The sequence below is a fragment of the Rhinopithecus bieti genome, unplaced genomic scaffold (assembly GCF_001698545.2).
Source record: "Rhinopithecus bieti isolate Rb0 unplaced genomic scaffold, ASM169854v2 scaffold_5132, whole genome shotgun sequence".
In the NCBI taxonomy this organism is placed as follows: Eukaryota; Metazoa; Chordata; class Mammalia; order Primates; family Cercopithecidae; genus Rhinopithecus; species Rhinopithecus bieti.
This window is the reverse complement of record NW_016804791.1, coordinates 1,520,628-1,542,220: the sequence shown is the minus strand read 5'-3', so window position 1 is coordinate 1,542,220 and position 21,593 is coordinate 1,520,628. Positions and strand designations below refer to the sequence as shown.

The following is a 21,593-nucleotide window of genomic DNA, read 5'->3' as shown; positions in this document are numbered from 1 at the left end:
TAATTTTATTCTCTATTAGACTGAGGAATTTCAATGTTGCAACTGAAATCTTTACTCATAGGTGAATGATATAGATTATAAATATACATGTATTTCTTCTTCACATTTGAGGATGCTAACAGTATTACTTCAAGATTTAGGTGGGAAAAGACACTCATTTTAAGAATGAAAAAATTATATACTGGCTTATAAAAGCCAAGAGCTTTTTTTTTTTTCTTTTTTGAGATGGAGTCTCACTCTGTTCCCCAGGCTGGAGTGTGGTGGCAAGATCTCAGCTTATTGCAACCTCCACCTCTCGGGTTCAAGTGATTCTTGTCCCTCAGCCTCCTGAGTAGCTGGAACTACAGGCTTGCACCATCATGCCTGCCTAATTTTTGTATTTTTAGTAGAGACAGGGTTTCACCATGTTGGCCAGGCCGGTCTTGAACTCCTGACCTCAAGTGATCTGCCCACCTTGGCCTCCCAAAGTCCTGGGATTACAGGCGTGAGCCACCGCGCCTGGCCGCCAAGAGCATCTATGAACATCAGTGTATTAATTCCATTGATATCCCTGGGTGAAAAGTGTATCTTTCTGGTGTATCCATGAGTACCAAGTGCAAAGAAAGCTAAAGTCCATTACCTGGCTAAGAATGAAATTGTTATTCCATATTCCTTGTTGCTTAATTATTAAACGGACATAACTTCTTTGGGAATGCCTCACAGGACTTTCATATCTCAGAGAATGCAACTTAGCTTTCCCCTTATTTATACCTCAGGGGTGAATAGATCATAAATTTTATAGCTAAAATATGTTACATCATTATGTTTTTGAAAGTCTGAAAGTATAAATCAGAAATTAAAAACCAGCCAGCTGCAGTGACTCACGCCTGTAATCCCAGCACTTTGGGAGGCCGAGGCACGTGGACTGTTTGAGCCCAGGAGTTCAAGACCAGCCTAGGCAATATAACGAGACCTCATCTTTACAAAAAATACAAAAAAAAAAAAAAAAAAAAAAAAAAAAAAAAAAAAAAAAAACGGGGTGTGGTGGTACGTGCCTGTAATCCCAGCTACTTGGGAGGCTGAGGGGAGGATCATTTGAACCTGGGAGGCAGAGGTTGCAGTGAGCCAAGATTGCATCACTGAACTCCAGCCTGAAGGACAGAGCAAGACTGTTTTAAAAAAAAAAAAAGGCTGGCAACTTCTAATTGCTAAGTTGAATGTACAATATAGCAGATTTCACTCCTCTTTAATATTTTGTTTTTGAAATAATTTCCGTATCAATTCAGGCACCAACATGCCAACAGAGCCAGCGCAGTGCATGTGCTGGAGACGGCTGTGTTTCTCCTTGAAGGATAATTAAAGCAGCTTACCCTGGCCATGTGGTATCTTGATGAATATGCAGACAATATTTGCATATGATCTTCTGGTGTTCTGAGGACCATATGATCATGCAGGGGCCACTAGAGAGTCGTCAGCAAGCTGATAACGTGAGTCTGTGTGCTTGGTCATTATTGTGGTATAAGAGGGGGGTTGTTATCCTGCAAGCGGAGAAGGGGTTTCCACTCTTGAAATATCATTTCAATCATTAATCATTTCAGCCTTATAAATTCCTTCCATGCTAAATTCCAAGCCTTGATTTCAGTCTGAAATTGAAAGTTCAGATGATGAAGGTATATATAGAGAAAAGATATGAACCAAATTTGTGTAGTCAGAGTGATAAATTTCTTTTGGTTGTTAATTTTATTTTGTTTTGGGGTTGGGGAAGAAAACTTTAAAAAGATTTTAAAAGACTTTAAGAAGATTAGAAAGAGTGAGGAGGATCAGACAGTGTGTGCTCAGCCCACTGACCTTGGGTTCCAGATGCTCACAACCTCGACCTGTGCTGCCACTTCCACAGAATAACCTGCTTTGCAAAGGGATCACAGCATCCAATGTAGCGCTGTTTATAATAGCGAAGGGGAGAAAAACAGCCTAAATGCACAAGAGTGGGGATGGGTTTAATAACTCACAGTCTAAGCCAGGCACAGTGGCACACACTGTGGTCCCAGCTACTCAGGAGGCTGAGGCTGGGGGATGTTTTGAACCCAGGAGTTCGAGGCTGCAGTGAGCTATGCTGGCACCACAACACTCCAGTCTGGCCAAAGTACTGAGTCCCCATTTCTTAAAAAAAAATAAACAACTTACAGTCTAGTCAGACAGTGGAATACCCTGCAGCCCTTACAAATGCTCATGAAAGAATAATGGAATGCAAAGATATTGATTATATATTAGTGTTAAGTTAAAAAGTAAAGTATATACAATATGATAATAATTCAGTAAAACGAAAAGATAATTACATACCTATCAGGAAAAAAAAAGATTAGATTTTAACACCAAAATATTAAAAGCATAACAATTCTTTGTGGGGAGTTGCTAATTCTAATTCTGTTTTCTTTTTACTTTTTTTGAGACAGGATCTTACTCTGTTGCCCAGCATGGAGTGCAGTGGCACAAGCATAGCTCACGATAGCCTTGAACTCCTGGGCTCAAGTGATCCTCCTTCTTCAGCCTCCCAAGCAGCTGGCAACCTCTAGTTGCTGGGCTACAGGCACACACCACCATACCTGGCTAATTATTTTATATTTTTTTATACAGACAGCATCTTGCTAGGTTGCCAAGGATAGTCTCAAACACTTGGCCTCAAGTGATCCTCCTCCCACCTCAGCCTACCAAAGTGCTGGGATTACAGGCATCAGCCACCATGACCAGCTCTAATTCTGTTTTCTAAGACAAATTTAGTATTATTATGAGAAACAGATTACTTTAAAAGGAAATAAAGCAAGTTTCAGTTTGTCAGAAAGGAATCACAAGGAGCTAGAGGGTAAAGGGTGGATGTGCCCACAAAGCATCCAGACACACACACACGTACACAACGTGAGCAACATGCACACATTGCACACACACAGCTGCATGCCTAGCCAAAGCCAGGATACAAAAAATCAGGCTGGGCACGGTGGCTCATGCCTGTAATCCCAACACTTTGGGAGGCCGAGGCAGGAGGATCACTTGAGGTCAGGAGTTCGAGACCAGCCTGGCCAACATAGTGAAACTCCATCTCTACTAAAAATACAAAAATTGGCCTGGCGTGATGGCTCACGCCTGTAGTCCCAGCACTTTGGCAGGCCGAGGCAGGCAGATCATGAGGCCAGGAGATCGAGACCATCCTGGCTAACATGGTGAAACCCCGTCTCTACTAAAAATACAAAAAGAAATTAACTGGGCGTGGTGGCGGGCACCTGTAGTCTCAGCTATTCAGGAGGCTGAGGCAGGAGAATGGAGTGAACCCAGGAGGTGGAGCTTGCAGTGAGCCGAGATCGCACCACTGCACTCCAGCCTGGGTGACAGCGAGACACCGTCTCAAAAAAAAAAAAAAAAAATTAGCCAGGTGTGGTGGCACGCGCCTGTATTCCCAACTACTTGAGGGATTGAGGTGGGAGCATCACTTGAGCCCAGGAGGTCGAGGCTGCAGTGAACCGTGCTGGTGCCACTGCACTCCAGCCTGGACGAGAGAGTAAGACCCTGTCTCAAAAAACAAACAAAAAAAAGTGATGGGGCGGGAGGGCCTTACAATTCCATAATTAGAAAACAAACAACCTAATCAAAAAATGGGTGAGAGACATGGACAGATATTTCATCAAAGAAGCTCTGTGTGGGGCTAATAAGCACGTGAAACGAGGCTCCACATCATTCGTCATGAGAGAAATGAAAATTGAAAAAACAAAGGACACCACTTGATACCCACTAGAACGACTAGAATCAAAAAGACAGGCAATGACAAGATGGTTGAGGATGAGGAGAAACGGGAACCCTCATGCATTGCTGGTGGGAACGTCATATGGTGCCCTGCGCTGGAAAACACTTTGGCAGTTTCTCAGAGTTAAACATAAATTCACTGTACCGTCCATCAACTTCATTCCTAAGTATCTATCCCAAGAGAAATAAAAGCATATGTTCACGTTCACACAAAGACTTGCACACGAAAGTTCACAGTGGCATTATTTATAGATAGTCAAAAAGTGGCAAAATGTGCCTCAGCTGATAGATGGACAAAACGTGGTGTATCCAAAAATAGAGTATTACTGGGCAATAAAAAGGGATGAAACACTGATACACACCACAACACAAATGAATCTAAAAGTATCATGCTAACTGAAAGAAACCAGACATGCGAGATCACGTAATGTGTGATTTCATCTATATGAAATGTTCAGAAGGCAAATCTGTGGAGACAGAAAGTAGCTTGGTGGTTGCCTGGAACTGGGGATAGGAACAGGGATTAATGGCAAATGGGATCTCCATTGGGATGATGAAAATGTTCTGAAACTGATTTATGGTGATGGCTGCACCACTCAGTAAATTTACCAAAAAATATTGAACTGTGCACTTGAATAGGGTGGGTTTTATCATATGCAAAGTACGTCAATAATGCTGTTTTTAGAAAGTGATGGGAGAGGTAAAGGAGGGGTTGGAAATCAGGGATTGATTTCAGAGCTCTCGGCACTCAGTCGGCGAGGCTTGGAGACTAAACTGATGTGCAGAGAAGGCAAGGATGATTTCCAGGCATAAGCTGGGCAAGAGAGATGAAATACTATTTCCAACAACAAGAAAAGTGGGAGGTAGATGAGGCATTTGATTTAGAAAAGATATGGCCACAATACACATATACACCATGGAATACTATGCAGCCATAAAAAAGAATGAGCTCGTGTCTTTTGCAGGGACATGGATGAAGCTGGAAACCATCATTCTCAGCAAACTAACACAGGAACAGAAAACCAAACACCGCATGTCCTCACTCATAAGTGGGAAGTTGAACAATGAGAGCACATGGACACAGGGAGGGGAACATCACACACTGGGGCCTGTCGGGGGTGGGGGCAAGGTAAGGGAGAGCATTAGGACAAATACTGAATGCATGTGGGGCTTAAAACCCAGATGACGGGTTGATGGGTGCAGCAAACCACCATGGCGCATGTATACCTATGTAACAAACCTGCACGTTCTGCACATGTATCCCAGAACTTACATTTAAAAAAGAAAAGATACGGCCACAATAATCCAATTGTCTTTTCCCTCTGAAGCAAAAGTCCCAGAGGGAGAGTTAGCCTGTGTGCCCATTTCAGGAGTCCCAGCATGTCCAGCTGGAGCCCCCATGGGGTCTAGCTGCATGTCGTCTTGGGAGAGGGAACCCCAGCACTGGGAGGACTGTGAAAAGACACTGGCTGATTGCTGTTGGAATAGAAGAGCCATTAAAGAAAAAGATACTGGCTGATGGCTGTTGGGAATAGAAGAGCCATTAAAGAAAATGAACTGAGAATGTGTGCTTAATTTAAAAAAAGAAAAAAGTTGTGATATCCAGAACTCTGTAAAGAACTGCCAGAACAAAGTCACTGTGGCTAGGAGAAAGGCATGAGCTGTCTCCACCTAAGCCATATGAGCCGCAGCAGGTGCAGGGGGAATGGGAGCAGCTGCGGGAGTGATGGCCACCAGAGTCAGCCGTAAGAGTGGTGGGCAGAGAAGAACACAGCCGAGAGAAGGGCTTCAAAGACCATGGTAGAGACTACAGAAGCAACCTGAGGACCTGCTCAGGGGAGAGACCCATTTTTCTAAGCAGTGCTGTTGTTGCCCTCTAGTCTTGACTGTCATCTCACAGCTGTGTGCTGCCTGAGGCTGGGCACCAGCAGGGAATTGCTAAAGCCTCCACCATCACTGCTGCAAATGCTCCCTTTGCCACTTCCCCCTTCATCTCATCAGTTGCACAGGATCTGCCATCATGTCTCCATCACACAAGGAAGTCCTTTCAATTCTAAAGTTTCACTAGAAAATAGTTCTGATCTACTCACATGGGGCCCATTCAACTCATGAGTTGGAAATGCAGTGTATCTGGATGCATGATGGATGGATGGATGGATGGATGGATGGATGGATGGATGGATGGATGCATGCATGCATGCATGCATGGGTGGACAGACAGGTGGACAGATGGGTGGGTGGACAGGTGGATGGGTGAACAGACAGGTGGACAGAGTGGGTGGACGGATGGACGGTTGGACGGGTGGATGGACAGACAGGTGGGTAGATGGGTGGGTGGACAGATGGACGGACAGGTGGATGAACAGACAGGTGGGTGGACGGATGGATGGGTGGATGGACAGACAGGTGGACAGAGTGGTTGGATAGATGGAGAGATGGGTGGATGGGTGGACAGACAGGTGGACAGAGTGGGTGGACAGATGGATGGATGGGTGGACAGGTGGACGGACAGACAGGTGGGCAGATGGGTGGGTGGACAGATGGATGGATGGGTGGACTGGTGGATGGATAGATGGAAGACATATGACCTTGGGTGAAGAAAGAGAGGGATCAGGTGAGAGTAACTGGTCAGTAGATGCTTCTGGGTGGGGACAGTAGCAGCTCACAGTTTCCTATGGAAAGGCTGAGATGGAGATCAAGCTGTGATCCTTCCTGCTACTTTTCTAACATTAAAAAAAAATCACAAGATTGAAGTGTAAAGCTTCATTTAAAAACAACAGCATAGGTACGTGTCAGGGAATTCAAGAGTTATGGTTTCCACAGCAACATTCACGTGGCCACCCAATTACTATCAAATAAACGAACTGAAGCATTTCTATTGCCTCTGACATTCAGCCATTTGCTAAGCAGTCACTTTATTGGTTTATAATTTCTCACAGCCACCGGTGAGGGAGGCAGCCTCCTCGCCCCACAGGAGGGATGAGGACACCAGGTCCCAGGAGAAGAACGGTGTGCCCAGAGAATCCCGTCGTGGGACTAGCCGTGACTAGCCATGACTAGCTTTGACTAGCTGTAACTAGCTGTGACTAGGCATGACTAGCTGTAACTAGCCATGACTAGCTGTGACTAGCCGTGACTAGCCTCGACTAGCTGTAACTAGCCGTGACTAGCCTCGACTAGCTGTGACTAGCTGTGACTAGCCGTCACTAGCTGTAACCAGCCGTAACTAGCCGTGACTAGCCGTAACCAGCCGTAACTAGCCATGACTAGCGTGACTAGTCATAACTGGCCGTGACTAGCTGTGACTAGCCGTGACTGGCCATGACTAGCTGTGACTAGTCATGACTAGCCGTGACTAGCCATAGCTAATCTGACTCTGCATGTAACAGCAGGCTGCAGAGTGCAATGCCACTCGCAAGGTTGCAGAGAGACAAAGACCAATCATTATGAAATGCCTGCTGTGCACTAGGTCCTGCCAGTGAGTTCTTTTCAAGCCCCTCCCAATGAAGACTGCGTCTCAGGCAACTAAAGAAGCAGTAATAAAAACCAGGGGCCTCAATGCTCTGTGTGGGCAAGAACAGGTGAAGAACAGGTGAGAGGAAACAGCCCACAGCCCGGGTTCAGCTGTGCTCTCTTATGTCCAGCTTCACTGCTGCAGACAGCTGTGACCATGTCCTAAAAGAAAGAAGAAAAAAAACCCACTAATAGTTCAGGAGAATGAGGAGCAAGGAAGAGCCAGGTCCTAGAGAGAGGAAGCTGTCTTGCATACTTGATTACCTTTGGACCGTTTCACTTATTCGACAGATGAAAAGGCCCCAGAGAGATGTTTACTTAGATAAAACTTTCACTATAGCGAATCTTAGCAAATCTCATCTCCCAGAAGAACACAGGTGCATGGATTGAAAACACAACCAAAGGCTCTGGACCACAAATTGTGACATGTGGCCCACAGTCCCCGGGAAGGGAGGCCTGAGGCCAGCACTGGCTCTGGCCTTAGTGCTCATCTTAATGTTCTCTAAGGGGGAATAAAAAGCAACAGATAAAATGCAGGGATGAGCTAAATTGAGAGGTGTTGCCAACACTCCTGCAGAAGGGAAAATAAAGTATGAAAATACAGAGTCTCAAGAGTATGAGAAAATCAAAGGCACAAAGGCAAGCCAAAAACATCAAACTTCCTCCTGAAGAAGACAATGACCCCGACTTTGCATGGTAGACATTTAGAAAGCACTGGGTGCAATGTTTCACACCTGTAATCCCAACACTTTGGGAGGCCGAAGCAGGAGGATTGCTTGAGGCCAGGAATTTGAGACCAGCCTGGGCAACACAGTAAGACCCCATTGCTATTTTTTTTTTTTTCTTTTTGAGACAGAGTCTTGCTCTGTCACCCAGGCTGGAGTGCAGTGGAGCAATCTCAGCTCACTGCAACCTCCGCCTCTCGGGTTCAAGCGATTCTCTTGCCTCAGCCTCCTGAGTCGCTGGGACTACAGATGCCTGCCATCACACCCAGCTAATTTTTGTATTTTTAGTAGAGACAGGGTTTCACCATGTTAGCCAGGATGGTCTCGATCTCCAACCTCGTGATCTGCTTGCCTTGGCCTCCCAAAGTGCTGAGATTACAGCATGAGCCACCGCGCCCAGCCTATTTTTTTTTTTTTAATTAGCCAGTTATGGTGTCCATCTGCCATCCCAGCGACTCAGGAGGCTAAGGTGCGATGTTCTCTTGAGCCCAGGAACTCGAGGCTGCAGTGAGCTATGATCATGCCACTGCACTTCATCCTGATCAACAGAGTGAGACTGTCTCTTAAAAAAAAACAGCCATAAAAAAGCATGAGCATGAGATCATGTCCTTCGCAGTGACATGGTTCGAGCTGGAGGCCATTATCCTAAGGAACTAACTCAAGAGACACAAAATCAAAACCGCATGTTCTCACTTGTAAGTGGAGGCGAAACAGTGACTCCACATGGACATAAGGATGGAAACAGTGGACACGGGGGCCTCCAAAGGGGGTGGGTAGGGATTGGAAGGGAGCAAGGGTTGAAAATTTACCCATCAGGTACTATGTTCACTCTCTGGGTAATGGGTACACCAGAAGCCCAGTATACAATATAGCCATGCAACAAGCATGCCCATGTAACCCTTAATTTGAAATAAAATTTTAATAAATACATAAAGCAGTTCTCCCTAAAGACAGGCAAGAGATAATAGAATTAATGTAAACTTTAATTTACATTAATTACATGTAGTTAATGTAAACTTTAGTTATGTAAATGATAATTTACATTATTAATGAAATTAATTACATAATTAATGCTCAGAAATAATGTAAACTTTTGCTACATTAAGGCAGGCCCACTTCCTACAGGAAGCATCTCTCAGTTAGTCCCACTTATCCATGACAATCTTCACAGTCCCTCTGGGACTGCAATCTGATCTTCCCTTATCACTAACAATATAGCCATGCATGTGCTATCCATATGTGTTTTTATCTGCCCTCTTTTCTCTATTAAATTGATTACTCTTGAAGAGTTCTACACCCACTGTGCAAAGCTAAGGTTCAAAATGATTGTTAATTACAGAGCTCTGACTCAAGATTTGAGACATCCATTTAAGGGTTCAAAAATCTGTGTATTATAACCATTCGACTATAAGTTCCTTGAGGCCAGTAGCTAGGTCCTTAATCTTTGTGTCCCTAACACTCAGCACAGCACTGGGTGTGGCTCTGGTTACAGGTATATGGAGGAACTCAATATGTATCACGAATCTAGTGTGTTGCTTTTATGTGAAATAGCTCAGTTGAAACTTTTTTTTTTTTTTTTTTTTTTTTGAGACAGAGTCTCACTCTGTTGCCCAGGCTGGAGTGCAGTGGCACAATCTCAGCTCACTGTAATCTCTGCCACCCAGATTCAAGTGATTCTCCTGCCTCAGCCTCCCAAGTAGCTGGGGCTACAGGCATGCACCACCACGCCCGGCTAATTTTTGTATTTTCAGTAGAGATGAGGTTTTGCCATGTTGGCCAGGCTAGTCTTGAACTCCTGACCTCACATGATCCATCCACCTCGGCCTCCCAAAGTGCTGGGATTACACACTGCACCCAGCCTGAAACTTAATCTAAAATATTGCAATCTGTTCTAAACATCTTATTGCCTAAAAGATGAATGTAGTGTATGATCACAGTAATTAAAGAACTTAGAAGGGATGGCCTCAAAGTGAAGACTGAAACAACTAGAATATGTATAAAATCTAAAAATAACTGGTAAAACAAGACTGTTTTCAGGAAGTCCACGTCTAGAGGTGAGAACAAAGACAGAAACATACCTAATTTAGGAGGTTTCGAAGGAGTGATGGATTTAAATTAAAATTAAGAAAGTGTAGGCAAGCTTTCAAGGTAAAAACAATGACTGTAAAATCTAGCAGACTGTGAAGTCATCTTCTTTAGTTACTGGAGGCAAGCCTGTCACTGTTGAATTTTAAATGACACCTGGAAGGTTCTCTAGTGCAATATTCACTTCTCTGCCAACAGAGAGCATTCCGTTTTAGCAGTTTGGTTTTCAGAATAATTTACACTAAGTGATTAGGACTTCCGCCATATTCTTCTCTGGATAAAGTTAACATCGTTTCACTTAGAACTATGAGAAGCCCTGAAATACAAAAAGCCTAAATGATATGCCAAGCACCACCAAAGAAGTTAGTGTGGCAAGGAAAGGGTTAGAATTCCAAGTTGCAAGCCACGCTTCTCTCTACTTACCCCGCTCCAGGCCACAGTGAGCAAGCGACTTTGCTGTTGCAGGACTCCCTGACCCAGAGCGACATACTTCTGAGACCTACTCATGGCTTCTGTTTTGACCTCCCAAGTACTACATTCAGGTCATCTTTATTTTTACGTTATTGACAAATTTACATCGACGTTTAAAACCTTTCCTTCATGTTTGCTTATGTAGCTGAGATGCCCAGAACTGCTGTTTCCACTCCTTTGTGGCGGAGGGGGAATGTCAACTACTGTTTAGAAGCTCGGGCTCCAAAGTCAGAAAACCTGGGTTGAAACTGTGGCCCCACAGCTTTCTAGCTATGCAACCTTGGGCAAGACACCTAGCCTCCGCTTTCTCTTTCCTCATCTATGAAATGAGGATGAAGGCTGGGCACAGTGGCTCACGCCTATAATCCCAGCACTTTGGGAGGCTGAGGCAGGTGGATCACCTGAGGTCAGGAGTTCGAGAACAGCCTGGCCAACATGGCGAAACCCCATCTCTACTAAAAATACAAAAATTAACTGGGTATGGTGGCGGGCACCTGTAGTCTCAGCTACTTGGGAGGCTGAGGCACGAGAATTGCTTGAACCCAGGAGGCGGAGGTTGCAGTGAGCCAAGATTGCACCACTGCACTCCAGCCTGGGCGACAGAGTAAGACTGTCTCAAAAAAAAAAAAAAAAAATGAAACGAAATAAAATAAAATGAGGATGAATAATAATGCTTGCCTCGTGAGGACTAAATTAGGTAATTTATATGAAAGGCTTAGAATAGTACTGACACATAGTACAGCTCAATACACTTAAGCTATAATCATTACCTTTTGGTAATTCGAGGTAGACATTCCCTCCACATGTGGACTCTGAAATCTGACAGACCTCAATCCTTGAAATTCATCTGCATTGGGGAGTCTCCTTCCACCAGAAAGGATAACTGCGGGGAAAGCAAGAAGAGAACACAGGGTGGCATTTTCTGCCCCTGTTGGGTCGTCGGCTGGTTCTCCACTCTGGTGTGCCACCTCTGTATTGGGGAGTGGAAAGCCTGGGGACTACATTTCCCAGTATAACAACTAGGAGCATTCCAACTTAGATTGGGCCACTGAGGGGCACTCGAGTGATATTTGGAAGATAGAAGAGAGGCAAGCCGGCTTGCTGCTGCCCCTTCAACAGGTGGCAAACATGGCAAGCATGAGTTTGCCCTGGCATTTGAGCATTTCCCCCACTGAATCCCACCTTGGTACTGCAGGCAAATGTGACCCTGGCAATGATTTCTGCAGGTTCTGAAACTTGTTTTTCTTGTAGCTGTTGGTTGACCTGAGAGCAATGAATGGCTTTCCTGAACCTTTGCACCTCTACCCTGCCAGTGATTTTGCAAACCCTAATTCCTAGATCCCTAAATCTCTCCTTGCTTGATAAAAGAAGAAAACTAGAGAAGTCACATTACCTGACTTCAAATTATACTACAGAGCTATAGTAACCAAAACAGCATGATACTGGCATAAAAAAGGACACATAGACAAATGGAACAGAATGGAGAACCCAGAAGCAAATCCACACACCTACAGTGAACTCACGTTTGACAAAGGTGCCAAGAACATACACTGGGGAAAAGACAGTCTCAATAGATGGTGCTGGGAAAACTGGATCTCCATACACAGAAGAATGAAACTACACCCCTATCTCCCACCATATGCAAAATTCAAATCAAAATGGATTGAAGACTTAAATCTAAGACCTCGGACTGTTACAAGGAGTCTTGATCCAGACTCCAAGAGAGGGTTCTTGGATTTCGTGCAAGAAGGAATTCAGGGAGAGTCCAGAGAGTAAAGTGGAGGCAAGTTTATTAAGAAAGTGAAGAAAGAAAAGAATGGCTACTCCACAGACAGAGCAGCCCCAAGCCTGCTCGTTGCCCATTTTTATGGTTATTTCTTGATGATATGCTGAACAAGGGGTGGATTATTCATGCCTCCCCTTTTTAGACCACATAGGGTAACTTCCGGACATTGCCATGGCATTTGTAAACTGTCACGGCGCTGGTGGGAGTGTAGCAGTGAGGACCACCAGAGGTCACTCGCGTCGCCATCTTGGTTTCGGTGGGATTTGGCCGGCTTCTTTACTGCAACCTGTTTACCTGTTTTATCAGCATGGTCTCTATGACCTGTGCCTTGTGCTGACCTCCTGTCTCATCCTGTGACTTAGAACACCTTAACCTTCTGGGAATGCAGCCCAGTAGGTCTCAGCCTCATTTTACCCAGCTCCTATTCAAGATGGAGTTGCTCTGATTCAAATGCCTCTGACAAAACTGTGAAACTACAACAAGAAAACATTGGGGAAAATCTCCAGGACATTGGTCTGGGCAAAAATTTCTTGAGCAATACTTTGCGAGCACAGGCAACCAAAACAAAAATGGACAAATGGGATCACATCAAGTGAAAAAGCTTCTGCATAGCAAAGGATACAATCAACAAAGAGATGAGACAACTCACAGAATGGGAGAAAATATTTACAAACTACCCATCTGACAAGGGACTAAGAACCAGAATATATAAGAAGCTCAAACAAGTCTATAGGAAAAAGTCTAATAATCTGATAAAAAAAAAAGGGCAAAAGACTTGAAGAGTCATTTCTCAAAAGAAGACATACAAATGGCAAACAGGCACATGAAAAGGTGCTCAACACCATGACCATCAGATAAATGCAAACCAAAACTGCAATGAGGGCTGGGCGTGGTGGCTCATGCCTGTAATCCCAGCACTTTGGGAGGCCGAGGCAGGTGGATTGCCTGAGCTCAGGAGTTCAAGACCAGCCTGGGTAACACAGTGAAACCTGGTCTCTACTAAAATACAAAAATATTAGCTGGGTGTGGCAGCATGCGCTTGTAATCCCAGCCACTCAGGAGGCTGAGACAGGAGAATCACTTGAACCCAGGGGCAGAGGTTGCAATGAGCTGAGATTGCACCACTGCACTCCAGCCTGGGCAACAGAGCAAGACTCCGTCTCCAAAAAAAAAAAAAAAAAAAAATACAATGAGATATCATGTCACCCCAGTTAAAATGGCTTACATCCAAAAGACAGGCAATAACAAATGCTGGTGAGGATGTGGAGAAAAGGGAACCCTCATACACTGTGGGTGGGAATGTAAATTAGCACAACCACCATAGAGAACAGTTTGGAGGTTCCTCAGAAAACTAACAGTTGAGCTACCGTATGATCCAGCAATCCCATGGCTGGGTATATACCCGAAAGAAAGGAGCTCAGTATATTGAAGAGATGTCTGTACTGCTGTGTTTGTTGCAGCACTATTTACAATAGCCAAGATTTGGAAGTAACCTAAGTGTTCATGAACAGATGAATGGATAAAGAAAATGTGGTAGATATGCACAATGGAGTACTATTCAGCCATCAAAAACAATGAGATCCAGTCATTTGCCACAACATGAATGGAGCTGGAGATCATTATATACAGTGAAATAAGCCAGGCACAGAAAGACAAACATCACATATTCTCAAAATTAAAATTATAGAACTCACGGACATAGAGAGTAGGAGGCTGGTTACCAGAGGCTGGGAAGGGGAGTAGGGGAGTGGGGATGGTAATGGGTAAAAAAATAATTAAAAAAAAAAAAAAAAAAGAATGAAGAAGTCCTACTATTTGATAGCACAACAGGGTGACTATAGTCAATAATAACTTAACTGTACATTTTAAAATAAAGAGTGTAACTGGGTTGTTTGTAACTCAAAGGACAAATGCCTAAGTGGATGGACACCCCATTCTCCATGATGTGCTCCTTTCACACGGCGTGCCCGAACCAAACATCTCCTGGACTCCACAAATACACACCCATGTGACGCACCCACAAAAATTCACAAGAAAAACAGAAAAATCTCTTCTCGCTTGAAATACCTAGAGTGGCCTCTGTCTTTCTGATTGATTTATTGCCTGAAGGAACGGAAGTCTCAATATACTCATTCAACAACTCTCTATGGGGTGCCTAGGACCAAGGCCCTGCTCTGGGTGTCAGAAATACAGCAGCTGACCAAACAGAAAGAGACCTGCCCTCCTGGAACTTACATTCCAGCAGAAATAGATAGGAATTGATAAGGGCAGGGCAGGTAGGACAGACAGTGTGGGGTGGGGCAAGGGGCATCCTCATTTCCTAGGGTATTTGGGGAAGTTTCATGCTAAGAGAAGATCTGAGCTGGGACCTGCCGGAAGTGAGAGCCCTGGGCAGGAGGCTGTGTGGAACAGCATTTAGAGCCGAGGGGATGCCGGGAACAAAGGCCCCGAGGCAGGAGTGCGCTCAGCGTGGTCTACGTGAGGAACAGCAAAGTCAACAGGCCGCTGCGGCTGCAGAGTCAGAGGAGAGCAGTAAGAGGTGATGCCAGAGGGATATCGACAGCCGGCCTGGACAGCCCCAAGGAGTCATGGTAAGTGCTTTGGCTTTTACTCCAAGAAAGAGGCCAGACGGAGGCTTCTGAGCAGAACAGTGACACATCTGATTTATGTTTTATTCTGATCACTATGACTACATGTTGGGAACATAGTTACAGAGGCAAAGACCAGGAAGGATGTCACTGCAATCATCTGGATGACAGATAAGGGCAGCCTAGACCCCACCAGTAGCCATGGAGGAGGAGCGCTAGAGATAGATGATATAGATATAGATGTAGATACAGATGATATAGATACTGATGATAGATATCGATGAGATAGAAATGGATATAGATAACTGTATATGTGGGTGTCTTTTTTAAATTGTGATAAAGTACATACAATATACTTACCTGGCAGGGGAGATACCATGATCATGAAGATGGTTTTCCCAGAGTGAGGCTCACCTACTGCACTCCAGGTATGCTGACCCCTGCAATTTCTCCAAATGCAGGAAACTCAACCGCATAGTTTGTGGTAGTGGGGGACTTCATTCATGCTTCCCCTGTGTCACTCTTTGTCCAATGAGAGATCATAACTTGATGTCGGTGGTCTTTAGTGTGTGATTTATTATAAAAAATGCATTAACATAAAATTTAGCATCTTCAGCATTTTTGAGTGTACACTGAGTGGTATTACACGCATTCACATTGTTGCTCACCCATCACCCCCATCCATCTCCAGGGCTCATTTCATCTTGCAGAACTGAAACTGTACCCATTAAGCAGTAACCCCCCATTTTCTCCTCCCCAGGGCCCCTGGCATCCACATTCTACTCTCTGTCTCTAGGAATCTGAATCTCCCAGGTACTTCAGAGAAGTGGAATTATACAGTGTCAGTCCTTTGGGGACTGCCTTATTCCCTTAGCATAATGTCCTCAGTATGTTGACTGGTCGTATTGTGAAGACAGGATTTAGCAGATTGGATGAGGAGGGAGAGGGAGAAATAAGGGAGGCAAGGATGATTCTGAGACTTGGGGCCTGAGCAGGGGACTGGAATGCTTGGTAGAAGTTGAGCTGATGCACGAGTCCATGGGGTGTTCCCCCATCTCTTCCATCTCTTCTGTCTCCACCACACGCTGCCCCAGCTCTCGGTGGGCAGAGGATTCTCTAGGCCTTACTGCAGCTCACATGTCAACAAGGGATGCGGAGACGTTTTCATCTTTCCATCCTCCACATGAAGGACATGAGGGGCCATGGATAGTCATCCTCCCCTCTGCCAGGGTAAGTAAAACAGAGAACAGATGAGGGAGGAGTGTCAGAAAACAGATGAGTGTCTCAAGCACAGATCTGCACAGCCTCGGGATCAGCAGTGCACTAGGAACTCCTGTGAGATGGGAAGCTGAGACAGTTGCACACACATTATCTTCACCCAAACAAGGAGTGAACATCCAGCCAGAAAAGCTTTTCCCTGCGCCCAGCCCCACCGGCACCAGACAGCTCAGTCCCTGCTTCACAAGCAAGCGTGGAGCCCACGACTTGCTTCTTTCCTCTTCCCACAGCCATCCCCTTTGGTCGGCCCTCAGTTCCACGTCACTGGGGAGGTGGCAGAGGAGACCCATGAAATTTGTCACATCCCCATTATGTGGCTTGTTTGTTTTTGAGATGGAGTCTCGGTCTGTCACCGAGGCTGGAGAGTGCAGTGGGGTGATCCCAGCTCACTGCAGGCTCCGCCTCCCGGGTTCAAGCGATTCTTCTGCCTCAGCCTCCCGAGTAGCTGAGATGACAGGTGCATACCACCGCACCTGGCTAATTTTTGTATTCTCAGTAGAGACAGGGTATGGCCACGTTGGTCAGGCTGGTCTCGAACTCCTGATCTCAGGTGACCTGCCCGCCTTGGCTTCCCAAAGTGCTGGGATTCCAGGCGTGAGCCACCGCGCCCGGCCTCCTGTTAAGTCTTAACAGGAGCTGCAGATGAATCTTTCCTGGAGCGCAGCTTCGCAGTGCTACTCCCTGCTCAGAGCCTTAGCGGTCCTCATTGTCTAGGGCATCAGTTCTAGGGTAGGAGGGATGCCCCAGGGCACATCAGGCGTTTTGGAGGAGCTCTCTCCCACTGTCTCCAGCCCCTGCAGCTTCTCTGTGAGCTGGACCTTCTCTCCCAACCTCGGAATGCTGGGTCTGCAGCATCAACTCTGCATGGCCTTCAAGGCCCTCCTGGAGCCAGCCCCAGCATAACCCCACTGTGCTTCATCTCCACTCCTCTCGTCCACAGACTCTTAAGGTGCAGCCAAACTGAACTATTAACTACTCCCTGACGAGCTCCCCCTCCCACCTCTGTTTTGCCTTTGCCTAGAATGGCCTTCCTCCTGGCACCACATATTCATTCAGATCCTTCCTCCTACCATGCCCAGCTCCCGTGCTACCTCCTCCGGGAAGCCCTCTCTGATATCTCCAACTGGGTGCACTACCTTCTTCCCCAGACCCCTACAGGCATCTCGTGTGTGCTGCTTTCTTGTGGCCGTGATTTCCTATAAAATCCTTCTCTCCTATCAGACCATGAACTCTCCAAGGACGCCATTCAGCCACATTCCTATTGGTTCCCCTCACAGGGCCTGTCATGTGTCTTTCAGGCTACAGAGTTGGTTAAATCAACAAAGAAATGAGACAATTATTTATTTTAGTCAGATATTCAACTTACAAATCATTCAGCGTGGGCACTCCTGAGGCTGTCAGGATCATGTTCGTTTCCTCGCTGCTTGCCGGCTATTAGCATTGTGCCATCACACACAGTCCGATGAGGGGACGACGGAAAAGCGTATCTCACTTCTATCGTAGGTTTCCATTCACTTTCGGATTCTCAATCGCCCTGTGTTTCCTCAGGGATACTCCAGACTTTTCAGATGTTCTCATTGACCCATTCATCTTTCTTTTTTTTTTTTTTTTTTTTTTTGCAAAACATAACGCCAGAAAAGCAAGCATTTTGTCCAATAGTCCTACGAAATTTTCCCTGTAGAGAATGTCATGTAAGTCAAAACAAGGGTTGAATAGGGGCACCCAAATCAGTTATCACTTAGGGCTAAGAAATGCCAAGACTGGGTGGCTTCAACAGCAAACATTCGTCTCTCACCATCTGGAGGCTGCAAATCCAAGATCAAGGTGCTAGCATGGTCAGTTCTGGAGAAGACCTGCTTCTGGGCTCGAGAGCACTACCTTCCCCCGACATCCTCACATGGTGGGTCTCCAGCCTCTTCTCATAAAGGCGCTAATCCCATTCATGAAGGCTCCACTCTTACAGCCTGATCACCTCCCACAGGCCCCGCCTCCAAATACTGCCACACTGGAATTACGATGTCAACAGAGGTGCTCTGGGGGGACACAGTCAGTCCATGGCCCCCTGTACACGTGAATGTGATCTTATTTGGAAATAGGGTTTTGTAGATTAAATTAAGTTAAGGATCTTGAGATAAGATCATCCTGGACTCAGGGTGGGCCCTAAATCCAGTGACTAGTGTCCTTATAAGAGAAAGAAGAGGGAGACTGGAGACACACAGACACCGTGGAGAACGCAGGAGAAAAGGTCCTGTGAAGTCAGAGAGGCAGGGACGGGAGTGACGCAGCTGTAGGACAGAGAATGCATGGGGCCAGCAGTAGCTGGAGAGGCAAGGGCGAGGGGGATCCTCCCCTAGGACCTAGGTGGGAGAGCATGGCCCTGCTGCCACCTGGATTTTGGATTTTCTGTTTTGAGCCACCAAGTTTGTGGCAACTCATCCTGGCAGCCTTAGGAAACTAATGTGTTAACTCATTGCATCAGTGCACAAAATAACACCCCGACTCGTTTCCTGGGCCAGCCTCCTACCTCCTACCTATTAGACCCTACCTCTCATTCCCTTTTTTTGTTGTTACTGTTTTTTTGAGGCAGGGTTTCACTCTGTTGCTCAGCCTAGAGGTGCAGTGGCATGATCATGGCTCACTACAGCCTTGACCTCCTGGGCGTAAGCGACCCTCCCACCTCGGCCTCCCAAGTAGTTTGAACTACAGGTACATGCCACCCTGCCCAGCTACTTTTTTTTTTTTTTTTTTTTTTTGGTAAAGATGGGTTTTTACCATGTTGCCCATGCTGGTCTCAAACTCCTGGGCTCAAGCGATCCTCCTGCATCAGCCTCCCGAAGTGCCGGGGTTACAGGTGTGAGCCCCGCGCCCGGCCTCTCCCTCCTTTTTATCATTCCCTCTCCCTCATCTTCCTTGGCTTTCCTCCCCACACCTCCTGTGTTTGGCCCCCTTCCATTTTCTTTCACTTCTCTTTCCCAACTTTCCCTCATCATGCCAGGGGGACTCCTGGGCTCTGTGCCACCCCCCTAGAAGTCCCCCATAATGAAGCAGGATTTATGCCTCACACTTCACCGCGGGACAGCAGAAACATCTCATTTGAAGCAAAAGGCACTGAAAATAAGCAAATAGTTATGCATTTGTCACTACGGAGTCCTAGCCAGCTTCCACCCCACCCCCTGCCCCTACCATCTTCCTGCTCGTTCAGGTCGTCGTGTCCTCTGATATCCAGTAATTTCCATCATTTTCTACATGCATTTCTGTTGGTCTCCTGAGAATTGTGATTTTCCAAAGTAGAAAAGGCACATCGTCTTTCCGGAGCCTGGAAGGTGCAGGCTCTGATGCACTGGGGGAGATCACAGTGTGACAAGGACGGGGTGGGAGTGTGTCACCCCCTTTCTACCCACCCTCCACAGCGGGGAGTGAGCAGAGGAGATAGAACTCGGAGGAAGAAGAGATTTCCAATTACTTCCTTCCCGGTCCCTTCTCCACTGGAGCCTGTTAGTCCTCCGCTGCCGGGGCCTGAGTGTTCTCTCACTGAGTCAGGAAAGAGCTTAGTGAATAAAGAACGAGTTGTCCTAGCAGTGCAGGGAAGATGTCCATGACAGTAAGTGTGAACGAGGGGTCCTGGAGAATGAGCACGCAAGCCCTGCAGGAGAACGTCCGCCCCGGCCCTGCGGGAGAACGTCCACCCCGGCCCTGCGGGAGAACGTCCACGCCGGCCCTGCAGCCTGGTGGGCTCTGCCATTCATCAATCACCTTAGACAGCTGCATGTGCAAAAGCTCTCTTTTTGTGTCCTTTGAAGCTTTTTTTTTTTTTTTTTTTAAATCAGGCTGGGTGCATGGCTCATGCCTATAATCCCAGCACTTTGGGAGGCCGAGGCGGGAGAATCACTTGAGCCCAGGAGGTCGAGGCTGCAATGAGCTATGATCATGCCACTACACTCCAGCCTGGGTGACAGACTGAGGGCCCATCTCTACAAAAATTTAAAAATTAAAAAATTCTTTATCAAAGAACTACATGTGCAAATAATATCACAAGGCTTATTTTTAAAAATCCCCTGTCCTGGCTGCCCCTTCCCTCCACACGTGTCCTCCTCCGCTCTGAGATGACCAGTTTGAGGTTTTTGAGGTATTCACCTCGGCTTTTCTCAATGTGCTGGCTCTGCTGTTTCCTGATTTCTCCATCTGGGACATCAGCTCTTTACTCCGTGCTGTGGTGCATGACAATTCAGCTCTTACCACACTCGCGGCTCGCTCCTCCTCCCAACAAGACATGAATGAAAATAGGAACGAGCTCTTATTTCTGGGGCTCTCACTAGGTATCAGGCACTGTTATATTCTGACAGGGTGGCCCCCTTCCCTCCCTGATGCACTCTCCACGTGGCTCCCAGGGCTCCCCACTCCCTCCCTCTTGTTCCTTCCACCGAGTCACCTTCACGGGTCCAGATCTGTCCCTTCTCTACGCCCTCCGAAGGATGGGCACCCCAGGCTCGGTCCTCCGGCCTCTCTTCTCCATCTGTGCTCCCTGCCACTCCGTAGTGGCCTCAGCAGTCTCATGGTTCCGAACATCCTCCCTGTGCTGACGCCTCCCACGGCCCCGTCTCCAGCCCTGACCCCAGGCCCCTCAACACTGGCCCAATTTTGAGGCTGTGCCTTTAGAAGACAGAAGCAGCGAGGTGCCTGCAGTCAGGATGGGGCTGGCAGATGGAAGTCCTCGTCTAGAACTGGTCCTGCCACCTCCCAGGAGTGTGGCCTCTGGTGACTGACTTCACTGCTCCACCATAAACGTTATGCTTTCTCTGTACAAATGCTCTTTCTTACTCTGTAGATTGACTGTAAGAATCAAGTCATGGCAAGGGTTTTGCAAGTGGAAAAGCCTTACATTAGTGGAACTGGTTGTTATTATTTCTCTTTTTATTTTTATTTTATTTTCAAGATGTGGTTTTGCTCTATAGCCCAAAGCTGGAGTGCAGCGGTGTGATCATAGCTCACTGCAGCCTCGAACTCCTGGGCTCAAGTGATCCTCCCACCTCATCCTCCCAAGTACAGACTATAGGCTACAGGCGTGTCACTACCCTGGCTAATTTTTGGTAGAGACAACGTCTTGCTTTGTTACCCAGGTGGTCTCAAACTCCTGGCCTCAATGATCTTTTCACCTCAGCCTCCCAAAGTGCTGGGATTACAGGCATGAGCCACCATGCCCAGCCTGTTATTATTTCTCCTTGTACTCCTCCACACTTCCTTCTCTCTCTTAATCTTTCCCATCTGTCCTTTGTGATCAGCATTTATTTCACAGCCATTTATTGAGCAGCTAGTACGTGGCGGGCACTGTGGGAGACACACAGGGCTCTCGCTTGCACAGGGGTCACAGCCTCACTT

At 46.5% G+C, this 21,593-nt stretch overlaps 1 protein-coding gene across 5 annotated transcripts in view; it reads right to left on the bottom strand.

The window, feature by feature from the left end:
• Positions 1-7,201: 7,201 nt before the first annotated feature.
• DRC8 (dynein regulatory complex subunit 8) overlaps positions 7,202-21,593 on the bottom strand; it is a 186,020-nt gene continuing 171,628 nt past the window's right edge. For 2 of the 5 annotated variants that reach the window (XM_017870412.1, XM_017870413.1), the window contains exons 8-9: positions 11,336-11,448; positions 7,210-7,446 (exon numbers count right to left, since the gene is read on the bottom strand). In XM_017870412.1, the coding sequence (XP_017725901.1) occupies positions 7,327-7,446; positions 11,336-11,448 (233 nt within the window). In that variant the 3' untranslated portion in view covers positions 7,210-7,326. Of the gene's footprint in view, positions 7,447-11,335; positions 11,449-21,593 lie in introns of all 5 variants that reach the window. The other 3 variants (XM_017870411.1, XM_017870414.1, XM_017870415.1) reach the window with 3 other exon arrangements.